Source organism: Pecten maximus, chromosome 5 (genome assembly GCF_902652985.1).
Source record: "Pecten maximus chromosome 5, xPecMax1.1, whole genome shotgun sequence".
In the NCBI taxonomy this organism is placed as follows: domain Eukaryota; kingdom Metazoa; phylum Mollusca; class Bivalvia; order Pectinida; family Pectinidae; genus Pecten; species Pecten maximus.
In genome coordinates, this window is record NC_047019.1 from 22646868 (window position 1) to 22672332 (window position 25465).

The 25465-nt window shown below is 32.3% G+C and overlaps 2 protein-coding genes across 2 annotated transcripts; both read right to left on the minus strand.

The window, feature by feature from the left end:
- Positions 1-6313: 6313 nt before the first annotated feature.
- Positions 6314-8090, minus strand: LOC117327535. Its single transcript, XM_033884585.1, has 3 exons — positions 7905-8090; positions 7501-7756; positions 6314-7289 (listed from the first exon to the last, which is right to left on the minus strand). Exons 1-3 carry the CDS (start codon positions 7977-7979, stop codon positions 7057-7059), a joined length of 564 nt encoding a protein of 187 aa, XP_033740476.1. The 5' UTR covers positions 7980-8090; the 3' UTR covers positions 6314-7056.
- Positions 8091-18428: 10338 nt separating this feature from the next.
- Positions 18429-20096, minus strand: LOC117327536. Its single transcript, XM_033884586.1, has 3 exons — positions 19866-20096; positions 19389-19617; positions 18429-19182 (listed from the first exon to the last, which is right to left on the minus strand). Exons 1-3 carry the CDS (start codon positions 19944-19946, stop codon positions 19100-19102), a joined length of 393 nt encoding a protein of 130 aa, XP_033740477.1. The 5' UTR covers positions 19947-20096; the 3' UTR covers positions 18429-19099.
- Positions 20097-25465: the final 5369 nt, after the last annotated feature.

A 25465-nucleotide genomic window follows, 5' to 3' on the forward strand; every position in this document is an offset into this window, starting at 1 on the left:
TAGATAAAATATAAGCTGTGACAAGCAAATCAATCTCAAATTCAGATAAGAAATGTTGTCTTACTGCTAAACACTGAACTTAATTTGCACCGAGAAAAACGTCTAAAACTTGTACTTGTGTAGGCACGGTTCAACCTTATGTACATACGAAATAAATACAGTTGTATATAAATATTGTTCATATAATGTAGAGCATTTTATATTATTTCGAGGCAGATGTTATAAACTAACCAGCATGTACGTAAATGTACACTTTATTATTTTTTTTATTATTAGGTGTATACTTCTTTTGGTCTCTCTTTTGCCTATATTGATTTCATTGAAAATGTTTCCTGAGATTGTCTAACAATGGGGGGACACATTAACATGGCCATTCAAAGTCTTCATTATTTGTAGACATTATTGTTATGCTAAATAAAAATAATGATGACGATCAAACCAATCAATCTTAAATCTCCATTACAAGTGCATTGTATAACGGGTACGTTTTGTAGCGAGACTATTGCCCTTGCCTGGACAACACTGTAGCTCACAAAGTATATCTATTTAAAATAAAAAGTGGATTTATGCTCAGATTAGGTTGACAAAAAACAAATTAACGGAATATACAAATAAGTTCGGGAACCGGCATTTCGAAATTAAGCAATTCGAAATGTTTTAGGCATGCGTTCATTAAAACACACCGCGCATTTTTTTCTACAAACATATATCCGGAGTACGCTATAAATAAAATAACACCTGGATTTTCATAGCGACTCATTCTATTTACGTACTAAAATGTCTCAATTTAGATAATTGTCTATACGGCATTTATCGTGTGCATCCACCTGATCCAAACCTCAGGCGTCAAACGGGTATAGTATTACCTGCCATGCCCTGTCTAAGTACGAGGCCAATATAGGGTTACATCTAACCCTCCCTTCCTCAGTATGTTAACATAGTAACAGATGACTATCTCTAGGTTTTTCGTTAATAGCAGTTAATTCATGTTGTTAAATCAATGTATAATATTCGTCATATGTTAGGTTTAATGTGGTGGCATGTTTTCATTTTGTTCTGTCTATTCGGAACAATTAAAATTGAATGGATTTACATATCATTTTGGTTTTTTTTTTATACTTTTTATCATTGACTGTAAGTGATTTAAATCACACAAATAAAATATGTATATATTGATACAAAATGCGTGTACTCAATAAATTATAGTATTTCATTTCTTGATTTATTGTAATCAGAAACATATATTACATATTTCTGTTGTAATGCTCTAACACTGATCCATCCTTTGTGTATATTAACCGTTCGAGCGATGTACATGCAGGGTATCTGACGTCATAATGAGATAGAATTACGTCCTTATATATTGTAAAAATGCAGGAGGTACAAGGTCTATATAGGATGTCCATATTAGGTGCCATATAACTCTGGTCGAATTTCAACGTTGACTTCATGAGTTTCCAACACAAACAGATCAATTAAAAAACATCATATCTAATCTCCTTGATGGCAATACAGAAGATCGACACCTTTTCACCTCATTTACACCGCAGAATTTGTATTATGATGTACCACCTGTGTAGCGATGGTAGGGGATATAAAATATACAGGTGTATTACATAGCGATTTATAAACGTCAGTATAGCAATGGTAATATAATATGTAGACATTTGTCCTTCATGTCAATAAGGTGACAAAGTAATACATAATGATTTACAAATGAGACAGCACATTTAAAATTAGATTCATCACATCAGATATGTTTGTTTGCGATTGATCCCTAGTAAGTTTACTCTACAGGCAATGGAATATTTTATAAATTCAAGAATATTGTATTTGTTAATCTTCGAATAGTTGTAAAGCCGTTATGATATATGTTATTCGTGTGGTAAGTCCCTACATACATTACAACGAAATATTGGAATTTAGAAAACTGTTTAGGACACATCGCGAAATATAATTCCAAAATATCACCACCATATCAAAAACTACAAATTTATCGTGAATATAAATAATGTTCCAAAATCAACTATAAATATCAGCATACAGATTAACGTCCAAATCGTGTGGAAATTTGAATTGACGTATCATTTGTCTGTTGGATTTTTTTCGTTTATGTTTATAAAAGTACTTCACTTTTTGGTCATTTTGATTCTTTGGTATCTGATTTGAAATTAAAAACGAAAAAGGAAAAAAATAGAACAATGTAGATTTTGGCAGCCTGATCATCGATAGATTTATAATTCCAGTATATTTGAACATCATTTCATGTACATAATTAATCTACTAAAAACCGTTAATTGCATTATATATTCAACAAATAGATTCATTAAATACGAATACCATTCTTTATTTCATTGCTTAACAATCTCAGAATTATTTACTGATTTTTGCTATCTTTACATTTTTACTTTTCTTAATTGAAAGAGTTCTTTCCTCAAAGAGAGATAGAGTTACCTACCCTGCCCTGTGTATGGATTGAGCCAGTATTGGGTTACACTATATCTGCCCTGTCTGGGTAGGGTTACACTTTAACATATGGCCATCTACTACAAGCTCACTTATATATCTAGTTTGATCAGGGCGTATTGTAAGTTGAGCACAATGAGATAACAAATGTATAAAGTATAAAGTATATTTCAAATGCCATAGATAGAGTCAACGTCTCGAACTTCGTATTTATTCAGAGTGGACTGACCAGGAGTGACTGATTGCTAGCTATATATATATATATATATATATATATGTTAACTAGAACATTCTTATCATTATTATTAAAAGTATTATAAGCGAAAAAGAGTCCCGAGATGAGACATGCACGAACAAAATGGAAGTGATGTACTGATACTGAATTTAAATATTGTACAAAAGACACAGGAGATCAACACCTTTCAAAATAAATTGAGAGTTAGATCCAGTAAAGCTTAACTGAATTTAACTGCTTCATGCTGCTGTTTAGTATAGGGCCGAAGGAGGCGACTGAACTCAAAACAGATAAAAAGAAATATCAAAATCTGGATGGAAAGTTATACGTACAAAAGACCCAAAACTATAAACTCTATAATTTTTAATAACTGGATTTTCAAAACACCTTAAGTATCTGTGTATATTCTGAACCGTGTCATTATTCATATGTATTAAACCATGACAAATAGATGTTACATCGCCGAAAAAGAGTAATTATGTTCTGTGGAGAAATAAGAATAAACAGTTGTTTAATCTTTAAAAAAAAGTTACATACTTTACGCCATTACCACCCTCCAAAAGTAAGACTTTTCTTTCTATCTTTCAAATCAAAAATAAATCATTATATATATATAAATAAATCAGAAACTTGAATTATGTCGTGCTTTTATTTTTGCCTTCCCTGCATTGTGATAAGAAATAATTAACAAACATTAGTGTTCGTTTAAAAACCACTGGCCTAATCCACCTCAATGCTGTGAAGCTCTGTTTGCGCATGGAATTAAAAACTCAAACACAATTTGTGTAAAATGCTCTTTTTGTCTACGTATAATACATGTGCAGTAGCAGCTGTAAATAAAACTCGAATCACTACATATAATACACAATACATATTCAGCTGACAAATTCATTGTTAATTTTATTCGCCTGTTTCAATGGAAACTGTTGAAAATCTTGTTTACATCTTTAGGTGTAGATATATATCATAAATAAGTGTTTGAATACCATACTACAATGAAACGTTTTGAAGGATTGTACCAAAAACACAGAAATGCATGGTAACTTTAATTATTACAAAAAGTGATATATTGTACACAGCATTTGTGAAATCATATTGCATATCAATTTACCTTACTTTGATTTATCTTTTCTCACCTATTTAGCAAACACTTTGTTATCATCACTTCAAGCATGACAACTTTAATGTGAAAAAGTAATTAAATGCATGCCATAAGGATCCAGCATATGCAATCAATATCAAACACGTCAGATTTGTATGCACTTGTATCAATCATTATCGATATATTCGATAAACTGTTTCCGTCTTAATTCATTGCAAATTAGTTTAATGAGTATATCTTAATTCAGATTGGATTTACGTCAGACGACAACATTATGCTATTCTCATATCTAACTTATTTATACCATACGTTGAACTTTTGATTAACAGTTCATTATTAATAACTTTGCTAACTATGTGTTATCCATACCACCGAACCCAGTACATGCTTCACCTGCATTTTTGTAAGAAACACGTGTTCGCCTATGAATCTTTTGCGGCTTAATCCTTTCATTTTTGACATTAATATAAACTACATGAACAACTATTACTGAAAACGAAATGTTGAACATTCAGCAGGCTAATGCAGCATCCATGTTGAAAATATTTACCGCCTGTTGAAATACATGTACTTGTATTTCATGAGTCCTTCATTTTACTTGACAATGCATTAAAACACAACATACCGATGAATGTACAAACAAAAATGTAATAAAAGAATAATTAGTCTAACTAGGATAAATTCATATATTCAATATATTTGTGCAGAATTTTTTGGTCAATGTAACTACAATACTATACTTATGAGGCTAATTATTTACTTGGCATCAGCTGTGGAAATATCAATTAATATATATATATACATTATGCTTGGTGTGTGGCTTCGTTTATTCCGTGTTAATGCATAGTAATTAATTATTCAAAACTCCGGGTGGCATATCTACAGCGTCAAACACGCAACCGTGACGTAAGGAAAAACACATTTGCCCTAACATGGGAGGTGTGTATAAATGCTAGCAAGAAAATATCAAAAGAAATGCATTGAGCATTGGAAGGTATTATCGTTAAAAGCTTTCTTTGATTAATAGATAATTAAGTTCACTGTTAAATATTTCAATCGCTTTAATTATGACAAATTGTACAATGTAGATTATGACGGATATAAGGGGAATGTATGATGGAGTTATGTGTTGTTCTTTGTTATAAACTTTGCCGGTGGTAAAGACGTTGGTGCATTAGTCATTTGTTATATTTACGGATTACATGTATGAAATTTAAATGTCTTACTCTTTTGCCTGGTCTATTAAAGTGTCAAGTGGTATTGAATAGATTACTTGTCAGGATAATAACAAATGTGTACAAAGAATATGGAATGCGTCACACTCACAATCGTACAATAAACCAGTTGTACCCTTGTGTATTTTCACACATATTTATTCTTACTCAAAGACTATGCGATTTTCACAAAGGATTCATTTTCCTTTTGAAATGAAACAATTCCGTTCAATTTACTCCGTAAAATGTCAGTTTCTATGGCTAATCAGTCTGACATCTGACCATGCCTTCTGTTTAGGTTTTACAAATATTATTTCATGTACATGTCCTTTCTTACCACATGAATCAAATTATTGTGGATATTTACAGGTAAACACCCATAAATATGTATGTTACAATGTAAGAATGATATAACGCTAAGTCTTTTATATACCCACGCCTACGATGTAAATGTTGACTCATATAATGTACCTGGTAAGTATGTAAAAATTCTCAGACTGATTCAGACGACGTGATTTAAATCTTTTTGCGACTGGTCATTGTTTCAACAAACTGGACCCATGTACCTGGGTAGTTAAGTATATTCTCACCACTTTTATCGTTGTATAATAGGCGATTACTCGAGTACCACACCACCAATGTATGTACGGTAGATTATTAGTGAAGTGAAGCTATAATTCTAAAGTAGCCATTTACAACAAGCTTTGTCAGCTTTACAAGAATTCTTATCATCTTCTATATTGATACACTTAGTCTATATATCATTTGCTATAATTGCTTCAACATTGTGACGTAGATTCCTAGCATAATTTATCATAAATCAATTAGACGTATATAATACACGATAATAGTTATAAATGAGAAAATGTTTATGTTAATTTATTTCAAAATAATATTAAGCTTACTAATCATTCTAGGAAGGTGTCAGTTAAGTATTGCCGTTATGATTATATGTCAAGCTGCAGGCTAAATCACTAGTGGGTATGTTGCCCTGGTGGATTCCACATACATTGTTGTAGCAGAAGTTTCCCATGCCATCAGAAGAATACATTACAAATCGTCTTAAGTGTATAGAACATTGTTCATATATACCGCTAAATTGCCAGGTGTTTCTTTAATTAATTTGTAATTCTTTAATCCTTTCTTAACTTAGTTTTTCGATTAATTTAGTTGGCGTGCTATCTATCCGTAATATCATGATAATTGATTTAAAACCCTTTTATCTCCATTGAGTCGTTAGAAACAGTCTTACATGTAACTTCGCGGGCTTATATAAATACAGAACAGTGATTTGAACGAAGACAACAACAGTTTTTTTTTAGTTTCGTTTTTATTTTCAGTTTAAGAATATATGCACATGTTGAACATTTTATGTATAATAATAGTCAGGTAGTTCATACGCTTACTTACACATTCGTACCTAGTTTATCGACCACTAATTGGTCGAAAGTCTACATAATTTAGATTTGTAAAAAACTAATACAGTAAAGCCTGTGGAACATTTATCAAAGACATGAACTGACCATGTCTTGTCGTTAGAATCACACCTAACAAAGAAACACATACACACAGATATTCAATTTCATTTACATTTACACTCTCTATCATACTTTTTCAAGCGCAGCATATAGCAATTTATAGAAGAACACAATAACAGTTTAGGCAGACTGAGCAAATATTCAATAAGTTCATGAAAGACAAATGTATTTGGTCATTATTCAATTCCTACAGGTTCTTTTCACCTTATGTAAAACAGGTTTAAGGTTTCCAAACTCTGGCGTCATTGTCTTTTGTTCAGTAGATATAGCACCCGATGTGAAATGTCTCTTTCCCATTCTCAAGCCTTTGTACAATGCAACTTGTCAAAAAGTTGACAAATATCGAAAATTCATCACTGGAGATTGGATACTCCTACTTCTTCACATAGCAAATTTTACTGCTTGTCCATTTTGAGACGTCTGAACACATATAGAAGCACAAAACATGCTGAATGACCGTTTGATTGTTTGCGAAATAAGAATAATAAATAGACTAGTATATTAATGCTGAGTCCGAGAGAACTTCCACAGCTTGATATTCCTTCTAAGGATTTGCTCGTATGAACAGTACTCCAGGTCAGACTCCTTAGTAACGTGAGCAGAGGTGTTCGCTACTGACCGTGATCGGGAGGTGGTTGACGAGAACGATTCGCTGAGGTTTTGCTCAGACCCAAATAAGCTGTCATCACTATCTGAATCAGCAGTGCTGAGATCTTCCATAGAACTGGATGTGTCTGGAATGAGAAGAATAATTTATGATTGAGTATTTTGGAGTGAAATATGTTTTTATACATTATCTGTATTGTAATGGAGAAGTAGGAAACTTCGTATTTTATTTCAAAGCTACATTACTATATGATATTTGATTAATATAAAGAAATAACACGAGTATGTAATCTTTATTTTAAACTGAAATCATGATAAAAGTAGTGTTTTACAATTTACCTTCAATGCTGGAGAGAGATCCACTTTGGCTCCTGTTCATATTACAGTAGTTTGGTACACTTTGTTGGCGAACAAGAGGCGGCTCTTCAGGAATTGATTCGTTGTTGTTAACAAATGTTCGTCGACCGTTTACTATTGCGAATTTCTTCCTAAGTGGACCATATGACCCAGGTCTTTGTTTAGATAGTTTCTGTATCGTGTCATTTATACCAATTAGCTGCTTCATCAGGTGCACATCCTGTTGTCGCAAGTCCATCTATGTTGTAAAAATGAAATATATTAATATATACATATATATTTCAAATAGATATGAATTTCATAAGAAAATATTGTTTCACCGCATCTAAGATATTCAAAAGATGATATAAATTAAAATATCTGTAACCAAGGATTCTAAAACTTACCATTTCCCTTTTAAGAGTTGCTAATGCGTCATTGATTCTGTCTGTGCCGGATGCTGATATCATAACAGATGCCATTGTAGATTGATAGCAATCCAAAGTATATAACGTCTTGTCCAAGTATACAGGTAGCTGTCTCAAAAATAGCTAGTCTAACTGGTGTTTTCACTCCTATTTATACGCTATTACCATGAATGGCTTCCTTAACGCCATTGTGTGTGTATAAATTTGTCGGTTGAGTACACATTTCTTTACAAAACACCTGGTGTAGAAAATATGTACCATCGGAGTGGGATCCGTTACACCTGTAACAGGTAAAGTCTGTGTCAGGTAATTGTGCGGGAGGTGTGTTTTAGCATTAAGATTAGATGTGATACGGTATTCATCATATTCCATTGGTCCCCTCCTGCATGGCATAGTCCCCCCCCCCCCCCCCCCCCCCCCCCCTCATACCTCGTTGGTGTAAGATATATAACTCCATCAGGTAACAAATGGATACTTTGTAGTGGTGATCTATATCTTCTGTTTTAAATCTTTATTTCCATATATTTTACACAATCATCAATGAAGTATATTAAACGATTATTATTGCAATGTTACACCCCTTCGCGTAAAACGAACCTGGTGGCCATAGTTATCATTTTACATCTTATTGTTTCAAATACATGTATATATATAACCTGGTGACTGTAAGAACTCAACTATTGTATTTATAGCCAATTCCTTTTTTCCCATTGGGGGTCCTATTATGTGTCACTCAAATTGCTATCTGAGTGTGTTTGACATGAGTATCAACCATTGATATCATTAAGGATTTTAACTAAATACACCATTTCAAATACAATGAACGGAATCCATCTTAAAAGGTCAAGGATTCTTAGTAATACCCAACCACTTTATAGGCTTAGAAGTCATACTGTCAACTGTCAACCGCTAAGATCATTGGCTGGAGATAAGACTAACAACATCACGCCACTTTTACCTAGGGTTTTAAGATGTTAATAAAAAGGAATGTTTAACTACCTGTTGTGTCAGAAATAATAGCTATCTGAACTGCACGCTACAAATGAATGCGATACTAATTGCATTGAAATAAATGGAGTTAAGAATCTTAAGTAATAAAAAAAAGCTATGTACCACAATTTAATGTTGATATATTTTATAGCATTCGCAATATAACGAAAATAAATACTTAATTCAAATGTCATAAATGTTAACACTAATCTACACATTTAAACTGATGTTGAGCAACTACAGTACTCGCATATAGGCATTGAACATATATCGAAAATAATGTTTCTGTAATGACATTTGGTAAAATTGGTGTATTACTTTACACAAGTGTATGGATTCTACTATTGTATTTTAATTTTCTTCAGTGTAATAATTATGGGATGACAACTTATCCATTGCAGTAGACGTGTAGTGCAAGGGATATGAAGAGATTTTTTTTTCAGCATTATCCTAAAGATATATTTACACATAAGGTTGGGATTAATTTTGACTAAAGGAGTAGGTAATATTTTCTATGTTTTCCTAATGATAGGAAATCTCCATGAAAAGAGTATGTCTTTATGATGAATCATTTTCTTCAGGATGTTGAAGATGAAGGTGACGGAGTTAACTCATTTAAACCAAAATTCTAAAGCTCCGGCTTGTAATTTCTATTAAAAATGTTATGTCTTTGTTTGTAAGTTGTCACACAAAGATTTCCTATACATCAAACAGGTGCCTTGTTGTTGACATCGAGTGATACTGAAGGCAGGAAAAACAATGCTGCGTTGATATGTTATCTTAACGAACTTGTACTTTTAATGTGGTAAATCCCTATGTGAAGATATACACGGATAACAACCTTAGCATCTATGTTTGGAATGTTGATGCATTTATATTTTGTCCAGTAACAGAACATTTTGCCAACTTATGCCACTGGAATTTCCGATTACAATCAACAAACTTCCCTGTCCCCGCATTCAAATTTTGTGTTTTATCGAATGCATGTTTGGTTGTCTTTGGTAATGGTCAGAATATTGCACTTTTTGTTTTTTGATTTTTAATTTCAATGTCGACCTTTTGTTTTCACAAGTACATGGGAAAATTAATATTCCTTGCTTCTAGTAAGTCTTGGTTTTATTAGCCCCAGACTTTCTATCTCATATCGTCTCTACCCTAGCGGTATAACCTTGACATATAAAACTATGCTGATTTTCTAGTGTTCCTAATTAGGTCTAATTAGGCCTTAATTAACTACAAATATAGTCACATCATTCCTGTGTCAACGAGTATCAAAATACTAAATTGGCGTTCGGCCGACCTACTGGTAGTATAATATTTCACTGACTAATGGTCCTCCTACAGACGTGTACAGCTCACGTGTTCTTCTGACCATGTTTTATAGAGCATTCCTCTATACAGATAATTAATGAACTTATATAGAAAAACAATTTTACTGGTGTCACAATAGCACCCATTTGAAATCGTTTAGGTAAATTATTTTAAGCTCTTATGTGTTTAAAATACCAGCCCGTGTTATTAATTTCATAACGATAAATTACATGCATTTACCTGTCATGATTTTATTATGGATATCTGTTTGCAAAAAGTGGCATATGGTCATGTTGAAAATTGTAAAACAACGTCAAGAACTTAAAAAAAATCATTTTATCACCCAAGCACATGAACATGATTTTATAACATTCATGTATTTAATTAAAACCATATTATAAAGCAATACCATTTTGCGGTTTATCATATATTTATTAAATATGGGTATATCGAATTTGATACACTGACACCTGTTCCTGGTCACTACGGCGAGACTGGTCCAGTAATATTGCGTTTTGAATTTATCCGAAAATGTTCAGTATTTTATATTAGGAAGAATAACATTATTTTGATGAATAACTTCAATAGATTAAACTAATCGTTAATATTGTCTTTGGAACATATATAATCAGTTGAGAGGTTAATATTGGCTCTAGAACTTATTACATCAGTTAAATGTATGTATTTTCGTATCAGAGATACATATCTTATTACATTAGATAACCATATGCGGTTGGTTTATCAAGAAGTATATTCTTATTTATTATTTTGGATATGATCAACCCGTTACTTAAATCATATTTATATACTCTTTGCATGTATGTCTGTTGTACATTTTTCAAGGTATAAAACTAACAAGAAACATACCAACTTGACATGTCGTTTGTTCCAAGTAGGTAGAAATACAATACTCAGCAGGTACATGTAATATACTGGCAGTGTAAAGTTAGACATGCATTATCCTACTGTTTGACCGTCTAGGGGATATGTATTCTGTTGTACTGGTGTGGCTTCCTGGCGGGACGATCCCGCTGCTGGGGAGTAGGCAAACACTTAGTACGACTTCTACACTGACTCGTGTTATATTTAAACGGTACTGCCATATCAACTCTTTATCGATTCCTGAAGTGGTGCAGACGAATCTTGACATAAAAGTCACGATTTCAGTTTTTATAATAGATACGTTAAAATAATAATATCGGATTTGATCGCCGATTCCTGTTTGCAAATTACAGGCGAGCTATATTTGATGAAGTTCTTTCCTTGGGGTTGTTTAAACAATCGACTCAATCATCAAAAATAAAGATTTCCAATATAATATCACCGAAGCTGATGTTTTAAAACGAGTTATGTACGCATGCATGAATAAACATTAATCAGTGATCGACAAATGTATATTAGTAAAAGTGTTGAAATAGATAGTGATTCTATTTGGTATGGATGGGTATTGCAAGATACACCTTTGTCGATATGTCTTGTTTGTATTGTAGAATTTCTGTTATGTAATGCTGAGCTCTTAAGACAGGTCAGGAAAATGTCACTCGAACTCCAAATATAACAGGACAAATATACACCATAAATACATAAAAAAGTCGTAATTTGTTTTAAAACCCACAAATTATTATCCCTGATGTGACTCATTGTAGCTAAGTATGCTTTTAAACTACGAGGAGTTTATATTTAACTAGCGTATCTGTTAGATAGAATTTGAGGAAAGAAAGCACTGTTTATCTATTATGTTTTAAATGCTTCTATCGATATTGCAAGACACGACTTTCCAAAATAAAAATTAGAAAAACAAAAACAAGACTTCAATTTCTTCAGCGTTCAACCGTTTCTATGGACGACTTTTACCATATCAATTTACTTCAGAAATATAGCCTTGTTTAAGTACAGACTAACTTCCCCCGGTGTTTCGATGGCTAATAAGCAAACATTTGGATTAGTGAGTGAACTTCCGGTTGCTATCAGTTTGGTGTATAAATGCGCGTTGATGTTCCCTTTCTGACTAGAGGGCGTGTAGATACGTGATGCCCTCGGTATCAACAGTGTATTATCTAGCTGGGTTTTCCCTACACCTCGGGTGATGACCAGACGACCTCGCACGTTGTCGGGTATGCGTCTAGTACAGACGAAAACAGGGATGGCGTGATCATAGTCTTGTTCAAGTCCACATGATTTAGAAACAAAAAGCATAGCACTAAACTATAAGTTTAATTATTGAATGTGTACAAAATCAACATGTCTCACTGGCCTTCTTCTGCGATAAAACTTTCGGTGACTACGGAATTTCAAAAGGCTACATTTCGAAGTAGCTTTGCAAAATGATATTATTATTGTTTGTAAATATACACTGTTTACATTAGAAAATGATAACACAACCCAAGACAGATTTTTAACTGAAAAGTTGACTATGAAACACTTTCTACGTAATGAAGTAAACGGAAATATTAAGATATATTTTCACTTTATTAGGCCAATTAGAATTATTGGAGACGGAAACAAGTTAGATATAAAGCGTTCATTGGAGACATTAAAAACGATTAGCTTGGTTAATATCTCATGGCGATACGGAAACAGGGATAGAAAAAGTGGACTGGCAGATGTGATTAATGTGACTTAATGAATATAATGCATGTATATATTCATACTGAGTATGCATATCAATGATCGATTGCTCATGTTACTTTTATTTGCTGTATTGCCAAAGCTGTTTGACATAATATTATATAATTGATATATCTGTCAATATTTTAAGTGGCTTGTTAAACTCTGTATATTGATATACTCGGTAGACGTAGTCGATGCAATATAACAGTTTTTCTTACGATAGAACAGGCTATTTGTGATGTACTTGACGACCCCTTCTCGGTCGTATTTTCTGTCTAGTCTTTGTTATATTTGTGACATCAACAATATTATCTTTCATGAAACATACAAATAACCCACTCAAGTGCTATATTGTGTAGTTACGTACTAGGGAATAGGGCACACGACAAAACCGCAATCCCGGACGTATAACGGTTCACCTGGTGAGAAAATGAAGAAATCTCTACAAAGAGCTCTTGAGGCGAGAACACTTCCAGTTATCTAATTGAAATGTAAATATATAAAAGTGACAGTTGAGGTCATCTGCTGATACACTGAATACACATTAACCCGGGGCCAAGGCGATATGTATTGGTTTAAAGTCAACAATTTAAAGTAAGAATCAAGATCAGTATCAGAGCTATAGGGGTCAGGTCGGTGTGGACATGCGCTGCAGGCTAATCCAGTTATCAGACTGACGCTGTTAGGAAAACTAATGGAACATCCAAGGAGTGTAGCATTTCCCATTGTTTCATTAAGGTTTTTATTCCATCATATCATATTGAAACAGGTTTAAAGTATCCAACATTGCATATCTGTCAAAATGCGTTCCTTTCATTTATCATGGTGTTTTATGCCTTTTTATCATATTAAAACAGGTTTGAAATATGAAGCATTATTTAATTTTATTGTGCGTTATTGCACATTATTCTTCAGAAGCCATCAAATAAATTAACTTTTCTAGATAGGATGAGCTAAATTATAACTATACACAAAAAGAGGAACAGTGTTCGTTCTACCTATCAATTACAACAGACATTTATTACAACATATAAACATTTTGTGGCTTGTTCATATCTCAACTAGCGTGTCCATAGGACATAAAACTAAAACCAACCAGCCATTCAATTTATTTTTCAATACCGTGTTATTAATATAAAAAATAAACCCTCAAATAATATATGTAGCTTATTTAAATCAAATTGATATGTCACGAGATAAGAGACATTTTAAAATTTTCTTTGAATAAAAATCCCCAAATTGCAATGATTTTTTTATGTTTTACTGTTGATATGAAACACAACTCTATGGTTCGTGTTTCATGACGAACGTTGTACAGCATATATGAATATATTATACATGTGAATGTACAAAACTGTCTATTACCTTCCGATAAAAGTAAAGGATGAGCCACACGTGTTACCGTGGGCACTGTCAATCCTCGAAATCTAATCAAACGCTTTCTGATTCGAGCTAAAAACCAATTATCGCAAATCACATCTTCTTTGTATGACGCACATATCAGTTCCTTATAGCAATACATAGCTTATACATTTCCCACGAGATAAGAGTTAACAAGCATTATAATATCGCTAAGATTCTGAAATATAGTTTTATTTTGATATCAACCTCTCACTCAAAATTTTGAAATAACTTGCATGATTGTTTTATTGATATCATTCATCAGAAAGACTAGTACCCCCTGTTACAAAACTAATATTTCCTACAACAAACAAAATAAAGCAACAACAGTAATGCTAAGAATAGACATATTCTATCTACAAAAGACAAACAATATTAGTAATATTAGCACATTTTCAGTACATGTTGAGAGTAAGATACAAATGTACAATTAAGTTGAAATAAATTAGCTGCATTATACGGTTGTTTTGTCTTTCCGGGGCCTATGGTGATAGTAAAAAATGATTTGTACAACCTAATTGACGTTGTTGCCTAATTAGGTTGATATTTCCATTTATATCTAAACAAATCTGACCACATCCTGCACTGGTTATAATTATTTTGTGTGTGTGTAGGTGTTGATTCAATTGTACAATACAATCGTTAATTCATCCGCAAACGAGACATTTACATAACCGAGAATTAATATGTGTCACTTTTTGTGTATTCTAATGGCGGTTTGCAAATTAGCATATGCACAAATGTAAATATTGACACTGTTGATACCTCATACAAACCCTGTTTTGTTTATAACAATACATATTGCTATTACAGGATTATCTCACCAGTCTATACATGGGAAAGAAGGTACATTTTTAATAGTCTCTGGGAAACTGTAGATCGATATTGCGACACCTGAAGTATTTTTTTATAATATATTGTATTTAATTGGACTACATAGCAAGAACATCTTAAAGAGGAATAGAACAAAATTTACTTTTCTTCGTAATTATATGAAATAGTCTTGTTTACCATGTCCTTTCTAAATAAAGAGATACAAAACCGACCACATGCTTTCCTGCAAGCAAGATTAAGATGTTAAGAGTACTTTCAAAATAGAACCTATAAACGTCATTCTTTAATATTTTGGAGTAATTCAATTCAGAATTTGCATTTACATGATATTGATAATAACGGAAATCATAATCAAAACGTCCATTGTATTATTTGGTAACCAGTGTGATCATTATGATAGAGGAACAAAACGAAACTTTCCAAAATATGTTTTCTTTGTTGTAAAGAACTACATGACCGAAATCTGAAATGCATGTTTTATTTAACCAAACTCAACACCGGAAATGTCAGCAAGCGTTTTAATACTTTGTCTATTTGTTAGTTGATTAGTTCCAAATTAATAATAGCAGCAGTTAGCAGCCTGTCGGGAAAATGTCAGTGATCTTCCTGTAAAGATGTCATTATTTGTAATAAAAAGCATTGTCGAACCCAATTCTTTTCAGAAAGTAAAATAAATCAAATATGTACTACAGTAACATTATTTCAGAACATACGTATTGCGTAATATAAACTCATCAATCACAATGTCCTTCTATAATATACAGCTGACTACGCATAATGATCGTCATTGTTAGCATGCAATGGTGTAATACATATGAAAACTGTATGACTGACAGCTTACCGCAGCAGGGGAGAGTTTCATTGAATTGTTTGCACCAAATACACCGACTATTTTTTTTACAATTTGACATATCTATGATTAAAAAGCTACCTCCACTTTCGTAAGCGTGTATTTAACAATGAATCATTGTGTGCCCTTAATTGTACACATACAAAAATCCATTAAAATGAAATATATAATGTGCGTTTTAATTAGCCCGATTGCATGGGGACGAAAAGTGATTATATTTTTTTCTGTAATCGATTCACAAGCAACAAGTCTCTTCATCATCAAATGGTGTAATTCCTTATAAGGGGTGGTCAGCTATTGATATAAAACAATGAAATGACCTAATTAAATTTCGTCAAAATATCGTATGCCTTTACCAAAGCCGCCAAGAAAGCAAATAATCTTTTCACAAAATGCATTTAGTCAATTCAGATACTTGAAATATACTGCGGCATTTGACAGTTGATTCCATTAATGACCAATCATTGATAATCAATCAGCTTCGTTGAAAGAATATGTTTGTACGCTGTATTTCAACAAGGAAATAATTACTTAAAATGCAAAACTTGGAAATAAATATATATATGAATATACAATTTTTGAAACATACAATATATTTTTCTGTAATAAGTAAATCAATAACACCGGTGAAAAGCTACAGGTAACTTCACGGACTCATAAAATACCAGAAGCACACCTAGCATTACGTTGTTCGGTTAATCTCGAAATATTCCAGGTGTACTTTACATATGGGGTGGCGAGAGATGATTGATAGTCCACACAAAGTGTCAAATAAGATAATGTCATCAGGCTTCGTCGTGAGACTGATTATGTTGACGTCAAATGATTCCGCATTGTTTTAGCAAAGCCAACCTGTCTCCGTCAAAAGACGTAGAGATCAACATCAAATACGAAGTACACATCGTGTTGTAAAAAAAAACGCAGAAAAGATATCATTTCTTTGTGTTTAAAGTACATGTACGATATACTCGTGATCTATTGTTCTGATGTAAGAACAGTACTCATAGTCCGTAATGCCATTGATAATTTGCACAACACTTGATATCGTTAATCAGAAATTTGGATTGTTTTAAAGTTTTGTTAACCTTAGTCACCAAGATATACTACTTAATTCAATGCGAATACATTTTATTCACACTTCTATTAGTCGAATGATATCATATTGATCGAAAACTACTTTATATGCAATACATTACAAAAAGTCAATGCGTATCTCCTGATTGCCCATTGACAGCATATTTACCATATCGTGTCTTTTATCAGGACACCCAAAGACTTTCCGAATAACTCTGAACACCGACCATCTGTAAACATATCGAGCGGCAGAAGAGTTAACTCAGGACAAATTTGATTGCTATTGTTATATTGCTACTGTTCAACTCCAGTGACGGTAATCTTTTGTTACTATAGTTTGAACAATGATGACTTTCATTATGGAGACAAGTTGCTAAATAATGCCAATATAATCTATCACAGTGATAGTATACATTACAATACGAAATGTCCCTTTGCTCTTATGACTATTTTGTTATGCGATGCTTTGCATTACAGCCAAACTAATGTTTTCATTTTAAAGCCATGCGTTATTCACGTGAAAAAAAAATATATATCATGGATACGAACCAAATCAATTAAGTGAACATTTGTGTTTTTTTCACTGTTATAATCGTAATTAATAAGATAGTAATAGTTGTTTTCCACCAACATATTATTATAATTACCTTCCGATTTTAACCATACAAATCTCATAATTATCGCGTGGTATGCAGGACAAAAGAAAGTTTTATACGTTTTTTCATTAAATATTATAAAGTTATGTTAAAACAGACAATGTTTTGATGAAGAAATATCGTAGCTACTATGCGTTTAATATACTGTGTATTAAAATCATCATTAAGGCTTAGTGTGGATACTAAGTCCATGGATGTATATCGTATAAATATTAGATTATTATCAGATATCAATCATATATGGATTGGAATAGTATTTATAATTGAGATGAACATTATGCAAATGTGCATGTAGATACATGTATATATATCGTAATTTCATATTGTCATTTCATATTGTATCAGATAACAGTCAAATTTTGATTATATTTATGAGAGCATGGATATATTTTACCGTGAATTATCAAGGCAATATTTAACGTTTCTCTGCAGTCTCATTAGCACAATTGCCATTCAGCTTGTTTCTTACTTAGTCAAATTGTCTTATTAGATGCAGATGTTTAAGTCAAACCCTTAATTCAATTTTGCCCTTAGAATTTAAACCAAATTAGAAGCAGACATGTGTATGCATGTCTAGTTGAATTTTCTATTGGTTAATTTACACTTAAATGATTTACTATAAGTGTAAATGGCTACTTAGTGAATAAAGGTTACGAGGACGAATACTTCCTCAGGATTTACAGTGTGTGGTCAAGGAGAAAGGAAAGTCCATTCTGATCCAAACTAGTTTTAAAAAGTCATTGTTAGCTCTATTTCATATATCAGAAAAGGAAAATATACATTTTTCAGTATCTTTTATTATCTTCGTAACAAATATAACAAGTAACAATATTCTTTCAGTCGCGAGGACTGTTGTCTATAACAAGTACATATAAAAAGTCCAATATGTATACATTAATATACTTAACCATTCCCATGTGTTTTACCACATATGTCAGATTCACAATAGTTAATGTATTCATACACTATGTATCATCTTTAGCGTCAACAATGTGAAATCGAATGTCAAAACGTACATTCCCTGTTTCGCTACCCTCATGTACCGTGTTTGCTAACGCCAACACTTGTCTTCAACTTGGTATCAACTAAATGAATATGATAATATAATGTCATTTTCTCTGAGAGCGCATTCATGCACATATATTCACCATGGAACACAAGTAAACTTTTGGCAGAGTTCGGCAAAATGTTGTCCTCACCAGGCAGTTTTTGGACAATCATAATTTACATAGCATCTTTTGTTACAAGATGAACTGCGAATTGTTCATTGTGTAGATTGTATATCGCAGGAAGCTTCACAGAAGATGTCTGTGTTGAATAATTTGACTTCATCCTGTTCATTCCGGTAGACACATCTATACATTTTGGGAACAAATAAGTTCAGTGTTACACGTTGTTCCATTTTCGAGCATTGGTGTTGTGGGTCCAATCTTTGATAAGAGCCATTATCAATGGTTATGCGTATTTCCAAACAAACTGTCATCACTGTCGGAGTCCAGCGAACTCAAATCCTCTGTTGAGCTTGATGATCCTGCAAAATTAACAATAGCAAAAATAATTATTGATACCATAGTGTATTTGTATTTGATCAAGAAATAATCAATCAACATGTATTCAATTTTGTCACATATTTATAAGTTAATTTGATTGATGCGTTTATGGAGTAGATATGTCATTCTAGATGATAATATTTTAAGTAAATTGATATAACTCTTAATAAACAGTTACACAAATTACCTTCAATGCTGGAGAAGGATCCACTGAGGTGTCTAGATATGCTAAACTGATTCTTTCGTTTGGAGATGGACTCATCAATATTCACAAAACTCATGCGCCCGTTGACCAGAGCCAGTTTCTTCCTGAGAGGTTTTTCAGAATTCTTGTGCCGTTTGGTCAGTGTTTGGATGTTGTTGTTAATGTTCATAAGCTGCTTCATCAACTGGACATCTTGTTGTCTCAGGTCAAGCTTCAATTGATAAAATATTGAAATGATAATTGAGTACATTCTGATCACGATCTCTCGTCCATAATCGCATGCTTAATATACAACTTGACTATATTTACTCCCCATCCCCTGTTAACATTTCAAACAAATATTTTGCTGTAGACATCAGTCATTATTTTATGCTGAAGACAAAGAATTAGAAACATTTTAATGATGCAACTACAAATAAAATACTTTTATTTCATGAATATATGAAAAAAAATAATTACCATTTCGCTTCTGAGTGTTGCAAGAGCGCTGGTGATTCTGTCGGTAGTGGCGATGTTAAAGGCTGTCTGTGCAGATTCCATGATAATATCCTGACTGTTTGAAAACTATCTGATTCGTATTCTGTGATGTCTAGGCGAGAACTGATCAGACTGGGATTGTCATTCATTTATATACCAGCTCCTCGTGTCTGTATGGGGTAGTAGAATCACTGCGGACGAATGAATACCAAACCACAGAGCACCTGGACCGAGGACACACGCCACCGGAGAGATATCATTTACCCGTATGACGTATAAGGCATGTGTTAAGTGATTCAAATTCAGGCCATGAGATGGTGTTTGATATATTTACTATAAACCGCTGGTTCTACCACATACAAATCTAGCGAGGTATGAGGCATATGAGATTAAACCGCCCTCCTATCGACGTTTGACAATGTACGTTTTTTAGTAGTTTCATTAATGAAGCAGAAACTCCTATTTAAAGTCTCAAAGATATACATTTTTCAGAACGAAAAGACTTTTCACAAAAGTAATAATAACGAAAAAAACTATTTGCATTATAATGATCATTAACCTAAATTCGAGTTTAATAATTCATTTCTCATAATGAAAATTCGAAATTGCACTACTCGATACGGACAGTTGACACATCTGCTTTGCAACTCTTTAGAAGTGTCGCTTCGGATATCTTATGATATTCGTATTAATACGATATTCGTAACCATGAAAAAGCAGACATGAAAAGGGAGGGGGGGATATCGAGTTTTAGTGCAGAGATCATAAGAATATTTTTCTTTGGTAGTTTTAGTGAACATTTATATTTTATACAAAGGAAATGTGTGAGGTTTGTAGGATTACAGTAAGTATATTGAATATACATGTACTGGTATCTTTATCTTTTTCGGTGTGAATATGTAATGTACTTAACAAGCCCTGACTGTTTCACACCACCACGCACTATATAATACCAATTCATATGAGAAGACAAAAAGTCAAATCGTCACAATGTTCCGTTAGAATGAAATCTATGTATTTATTTTGTAGAACGAAGACGTTCGTGTGTATAGTGTACCATTGTTTAACAAAGTTGTATAGATAGAACTCTGTTGATAAGTAATAGTACATACATCACAATACACTTAAGCTTATCTGCAATAAACACGATAACTTCTACGATGTTCAAATTGAATGTAATTGTGTTTTAAAGTACAAGAGTCGAGCACATCCCTGTGTCAAAATTCTTGTATATGTACCCTTAGACGGTGATACATCTGAATGAATGCGTAAGTTTTGTTAGATTTACATAGCATAACATATCCTGGAATAAATCTGAGATGAAATTGTGTTTCATAAATAAAAAAGAAAAAAAATGAAACTTTAGGAATTCCATCAGTGTTTATCGTACTTAATTCCTTAGATCAACATCAATAAATGAAACTTAATTCTATAAGTAAAGGAATATTTTTTAATTCTTTTATATGAAAATTACAAACCGAAGCCGGTAATTATCAATGCATATATACAAATGCCATGAGTTACAATGTAGATAACTCGATGATAAATAGAGGATATTGAATGGTTTCCCGTTTAATATAACATATATTTCATACGAGTGAAATATATGTTATATTTAATGGGAAACCATTCAATTTTCTTTTTATTGCATTGCATATACTCAAAAACAAAATTAAAAACATCGAAAAATTACTAGTGTCAAAAATTGCGGGAATCTGTAATGACGTCATCTCTTTGTGACGTTACTCCACCTCAACTTGACGGCGCCATTTTGAAAGGACTGATCAACGCAATGTAAGCGTTTATGCTGTTATCGAAGAATCTGTGCATGAAAAGCTAACGTCAAGTGAGTGTTTTGTCAGAAATACACAAATCTAAAACATGTCTATTTATCTCCGCTTCCCTGAAAACGCAAGTTTCCAACGAGTGAATCCAAAGGGCCCGCTCTGAGTGGTAAAAAAATGGAAACTTATATTTTATGCCAAATATATTTTCACTACAAAATTATGATTTTACTGACAATCTTTTTCTTTTTCACTGCTCATCACTGCAGTGAAAATATAAGTTTTATTAGTCTAATAAATTTCTATATTTCACTGGCAAAAATGCAATAAAGCTTGTTATAAATAATAAATTGTCATCATGAGTGATGGATGATTATAACAAATAGAAAAACGATGCATCATCAATATTGATAGTAAATGCTGTCATGAGGGAATATTAGTTATTTATTAATCACGAGTTGCATGTTGTGTGTCACTTTTTGTGTAGCTGCCGCCCTTAAAAGTATTGTATGGAAATTCCATCGAATGACACATTGATATTTTTCAAGGTTGCATTGACATGTATATAAGATATGCCGATTATTTTTATCTGAATTGCTCATAAGGCGAATTTTTCTATACGAAATTAGTAAAATGACAAAAACTTTCCTATTAAGCACGTTATAATGGACCGAACAACATTATGTTTCATTTGACAGGAATGAGTTTGCACTATTTTCTCCTCACTTTAGAGCGATAGTAAAGAGCAATTCATATGCATCACTTACACATCTGGAACGCCTTTTATTATTGTATAATGTAATATACATCTCTCTTTCTCTAAAATTCATATTTCATGCTGACAGATTGTTTGAGTATTATCTTCTCTCATCTCTATCAAAGATTCGTAGAATAATTATTGATAATTAAGTTTTAATATCAAGCTTTATGACTATTGGAAGTGACTGCAATTGCAATAATATAGCATAATTAAACTGAGATAAAATACTATTTACTTAAAAGTTGAAAATATAAAATGATTGATTAAAAAATTGTATCATCAAAACAGAAAGCAAAGGAGTTTTGTAGCGTATGTACATATTTGTATATACCACCTGTCTGCTTGTCTATTAGAGGTATTCTATTTATTCGAAATTAAACAATATCAAATATTTTATATGTTGTGATGAGGTACGTGAGATTCCACATCGAATTGAAATACATATCTCTAAATAACACAATTGTATTTACGTTGCTTTACCTTAAATCCACAGTATACTTTGTACTTTACATTTGTATACTGTTTGTGTTAAATAAAGTGTTGGATCATAACTTGTCATCACACAAAGACAGCTGAACAAAGAAGACGTGGGGCAATTGTTCTCAATCAAGTCAGTGCTGTACATCTTACTGAACATTACTATCAACATCAGATAATCCTTGTAGGTACTGAAGAACATTGTTATTATTGATCTTTATTGTTATTAAAGTACACGTTTTGATCGGCATAGTTTGATTACGTTAGTTCACAGTCGTTCGTCTGTCAACACCAATGCTACTGTGTACTTTACGGTGCGGGTTCAAAATTGTAGTTGATAATTTGGTAAAAACTGAGGCAAAAGATTTAAAGGTAGTGCATTGTAGGTTGTTTGATTTAGCTTTTCTCAAATGTTTGACAACTTATGCTGATCAATATTTATTGTATTCATACATTTGAAATAATACTTAAACTTTCACTTTATCTAAAATCTTTTGTGAACAATAATTTTCGATTTACGTGGACAAAATGATAAAACTTACTTTCTTTATCAAAACATTAGTAAAAAATCAAAAGTGCTCACTCAAATCTTATATTTCAACACCATGTTATGTATTTGGAATTAGTTCTTTAAACTACCCATGCAGCACATGCCAATTCGTTATAAAACGTATGTTTCGACATTATCCCATATCAAACACCGTTATACCACATGAATCACTGCTATACATATAATTTGAAACGTGTATAGTTTTTTACTTACTGTTACTGCTTATGTGTACAAAAACACTGCTGGTAGACCATAAAGATTTAAATAAACACCTAAATATTGATTTTAATAAGTGATTATCCCAGTTAAATCCACTTTATCGCACACCTACATAAGTGTTAAGTAGCAATTTGCTTTTGATTGCTCTTTGAATTATAGATATATACATTTATATATATTGATCATAATGTAAATGACTATTTATGAAAATATTAGGATTATAATAAGCCATCAAGGACATGCTGGAATACAATGATAAAATTTCTTTTCATAGAACTTATGATAGGACGAACAATGCTCTATTACAATGTGTGATTACAATGTCTAGCGTGTCATCATCACATTGTATATATTTACCTAGAGAGAGTTATTCAATAAAATGCTTCAAATATTACATCATAGATGTAAACATTTGAATATTCTTTACATACCTGTACCTATTTCATGCGGTAAAGATATTTATTTATATCGATATCTAGTATTTGCTTTAAGCGAAAATTTTATAGAAAGCTCATCAATAATTATCGAATTTCATATTATAAGGTATATATATACAAATGACACATTCTTATCATCAGTGTTTGCTAATACAGGGATTTTTCAAATTGTATAACATAATTGATAGATTGTATTTTGTATCACCATTATGTATGTAATGGTTGAATACGTTCGCGAATAAACGCACGAGTTTGAAGACGAGAAAAAACAACTATTGAAATATCTCTATATTTGTTGAGATTGTCTTGTTTTTAAATATCCGCATACTTTGTTCCTTTTTATACACAAAGCTACGCATGCCGATTACTATCTGACACAAGTGTTGGATCATCGGTTGTCATCGAACATTGTCTCTCGGATAATAGAGACATAAGTCCATTGTTCCAAAACAGACCCCGTGATGTTCATCTCTCATGTGAACATACTTAACAGCATCAGATAACCTTAATAGGTAAAACAGATCATTGTCAGCATTTTTTCTCATTGTGATCAAAGTACCTGTACGCTTATATCATTGTATACTGAGTTACAATTGCTTAAAACATTCGAATATAATCTTTATAACACTTGCTTCCATGTAGTTTACTTAACGAATGCTGTTAGAACCACCAACATTTTTGAGTTCTATTAAGACAAAGAGTAGCTTGCAAGCAGTTTTGTATAATTCAATTAAACCATACATGTAAACGTAATATGAAATAAAACAAGTTAATAATTTGGATTTATTAAACCAACAGGAAATACAATAAGTCTTCTAATCCAATAAAACCGGGAATAATGCGTCATCTTTCACCTGCAATATACGATACGTTTGTTATTAATCCTATTAATTATGAATTCTCTGTTTAGTATGCAATGCAGGTTTTTACGTTGCCTTGCACATCTATAACCCAGATGTTAAACAATCTTGTGAAATGGTTGTCAATCTGAATATGCATACAATCAAGAGATTAAAAACACTATAACACTCGAGTATTCGATATTGCGTATTGCGTTGAATTAAATTACTTAATAGTGTATCATTTCTTATGTTGTATCCGATGATTTTAATCGAACAATTTACAATATTTCTTCTGCAGTGTTGATAATCAACTCCATATATATATAGTAGTGAATAATTCAGGTTTAAGAGCTCGTCACTGAGGATTACATAACTTTGTAAATTAAGTTTTTCCATATACTGTAACTTCACATTTTTTCGCACGATTAAAATTTATCGGATAATGACATTTGGTCAGATAATCCCCCTAATTAATAGAAATATATATACATTTATAATACACAAATGTACAGA

Coding starts and splice junctions, on each gene's coding strand:
- LOC117327535 (XM_033884585.1), bottom strand. CDS start 7,979: ATGGCATCTGTTATGATATCAGCATCCGGCACAGACAGAATCAATGAC. Junction 7,757..7,904: donor CAACTCTTAAAAGGGAAATG/GTAAGTTTTAGA, acceptor TTTACAACATAG/ATGGACTTGCGACAACAGGA. Junction 7,290..7,500: donor ATCTCTCTCCAGCATTGAAG/GTAAATTGTAAA, acceptor TTCTCATTCCAG/ACACATCCAGTTCTATGGAA.
- LOC117327536 (XM_033884586.1), bottom strand. CDS start 19,946: ATGGAATCTGCACAGACAGCCTTTAACATCGCCACTACCGACAGAATC. Junction 19,618..19,865: donor CAACACTCAGAAGCGAAATG/GTAATTATTTTT, acceptor TATCAATTGAAG/CTTGACCTGAGACAACAAGA. Junction 19,183..19,388: donor ATCCTTCTCCAGCATTGAAG/GTAATTTGTGTA, acceptor TTAATTTTGCAG/GATCATCAAGCTCAACAGAG.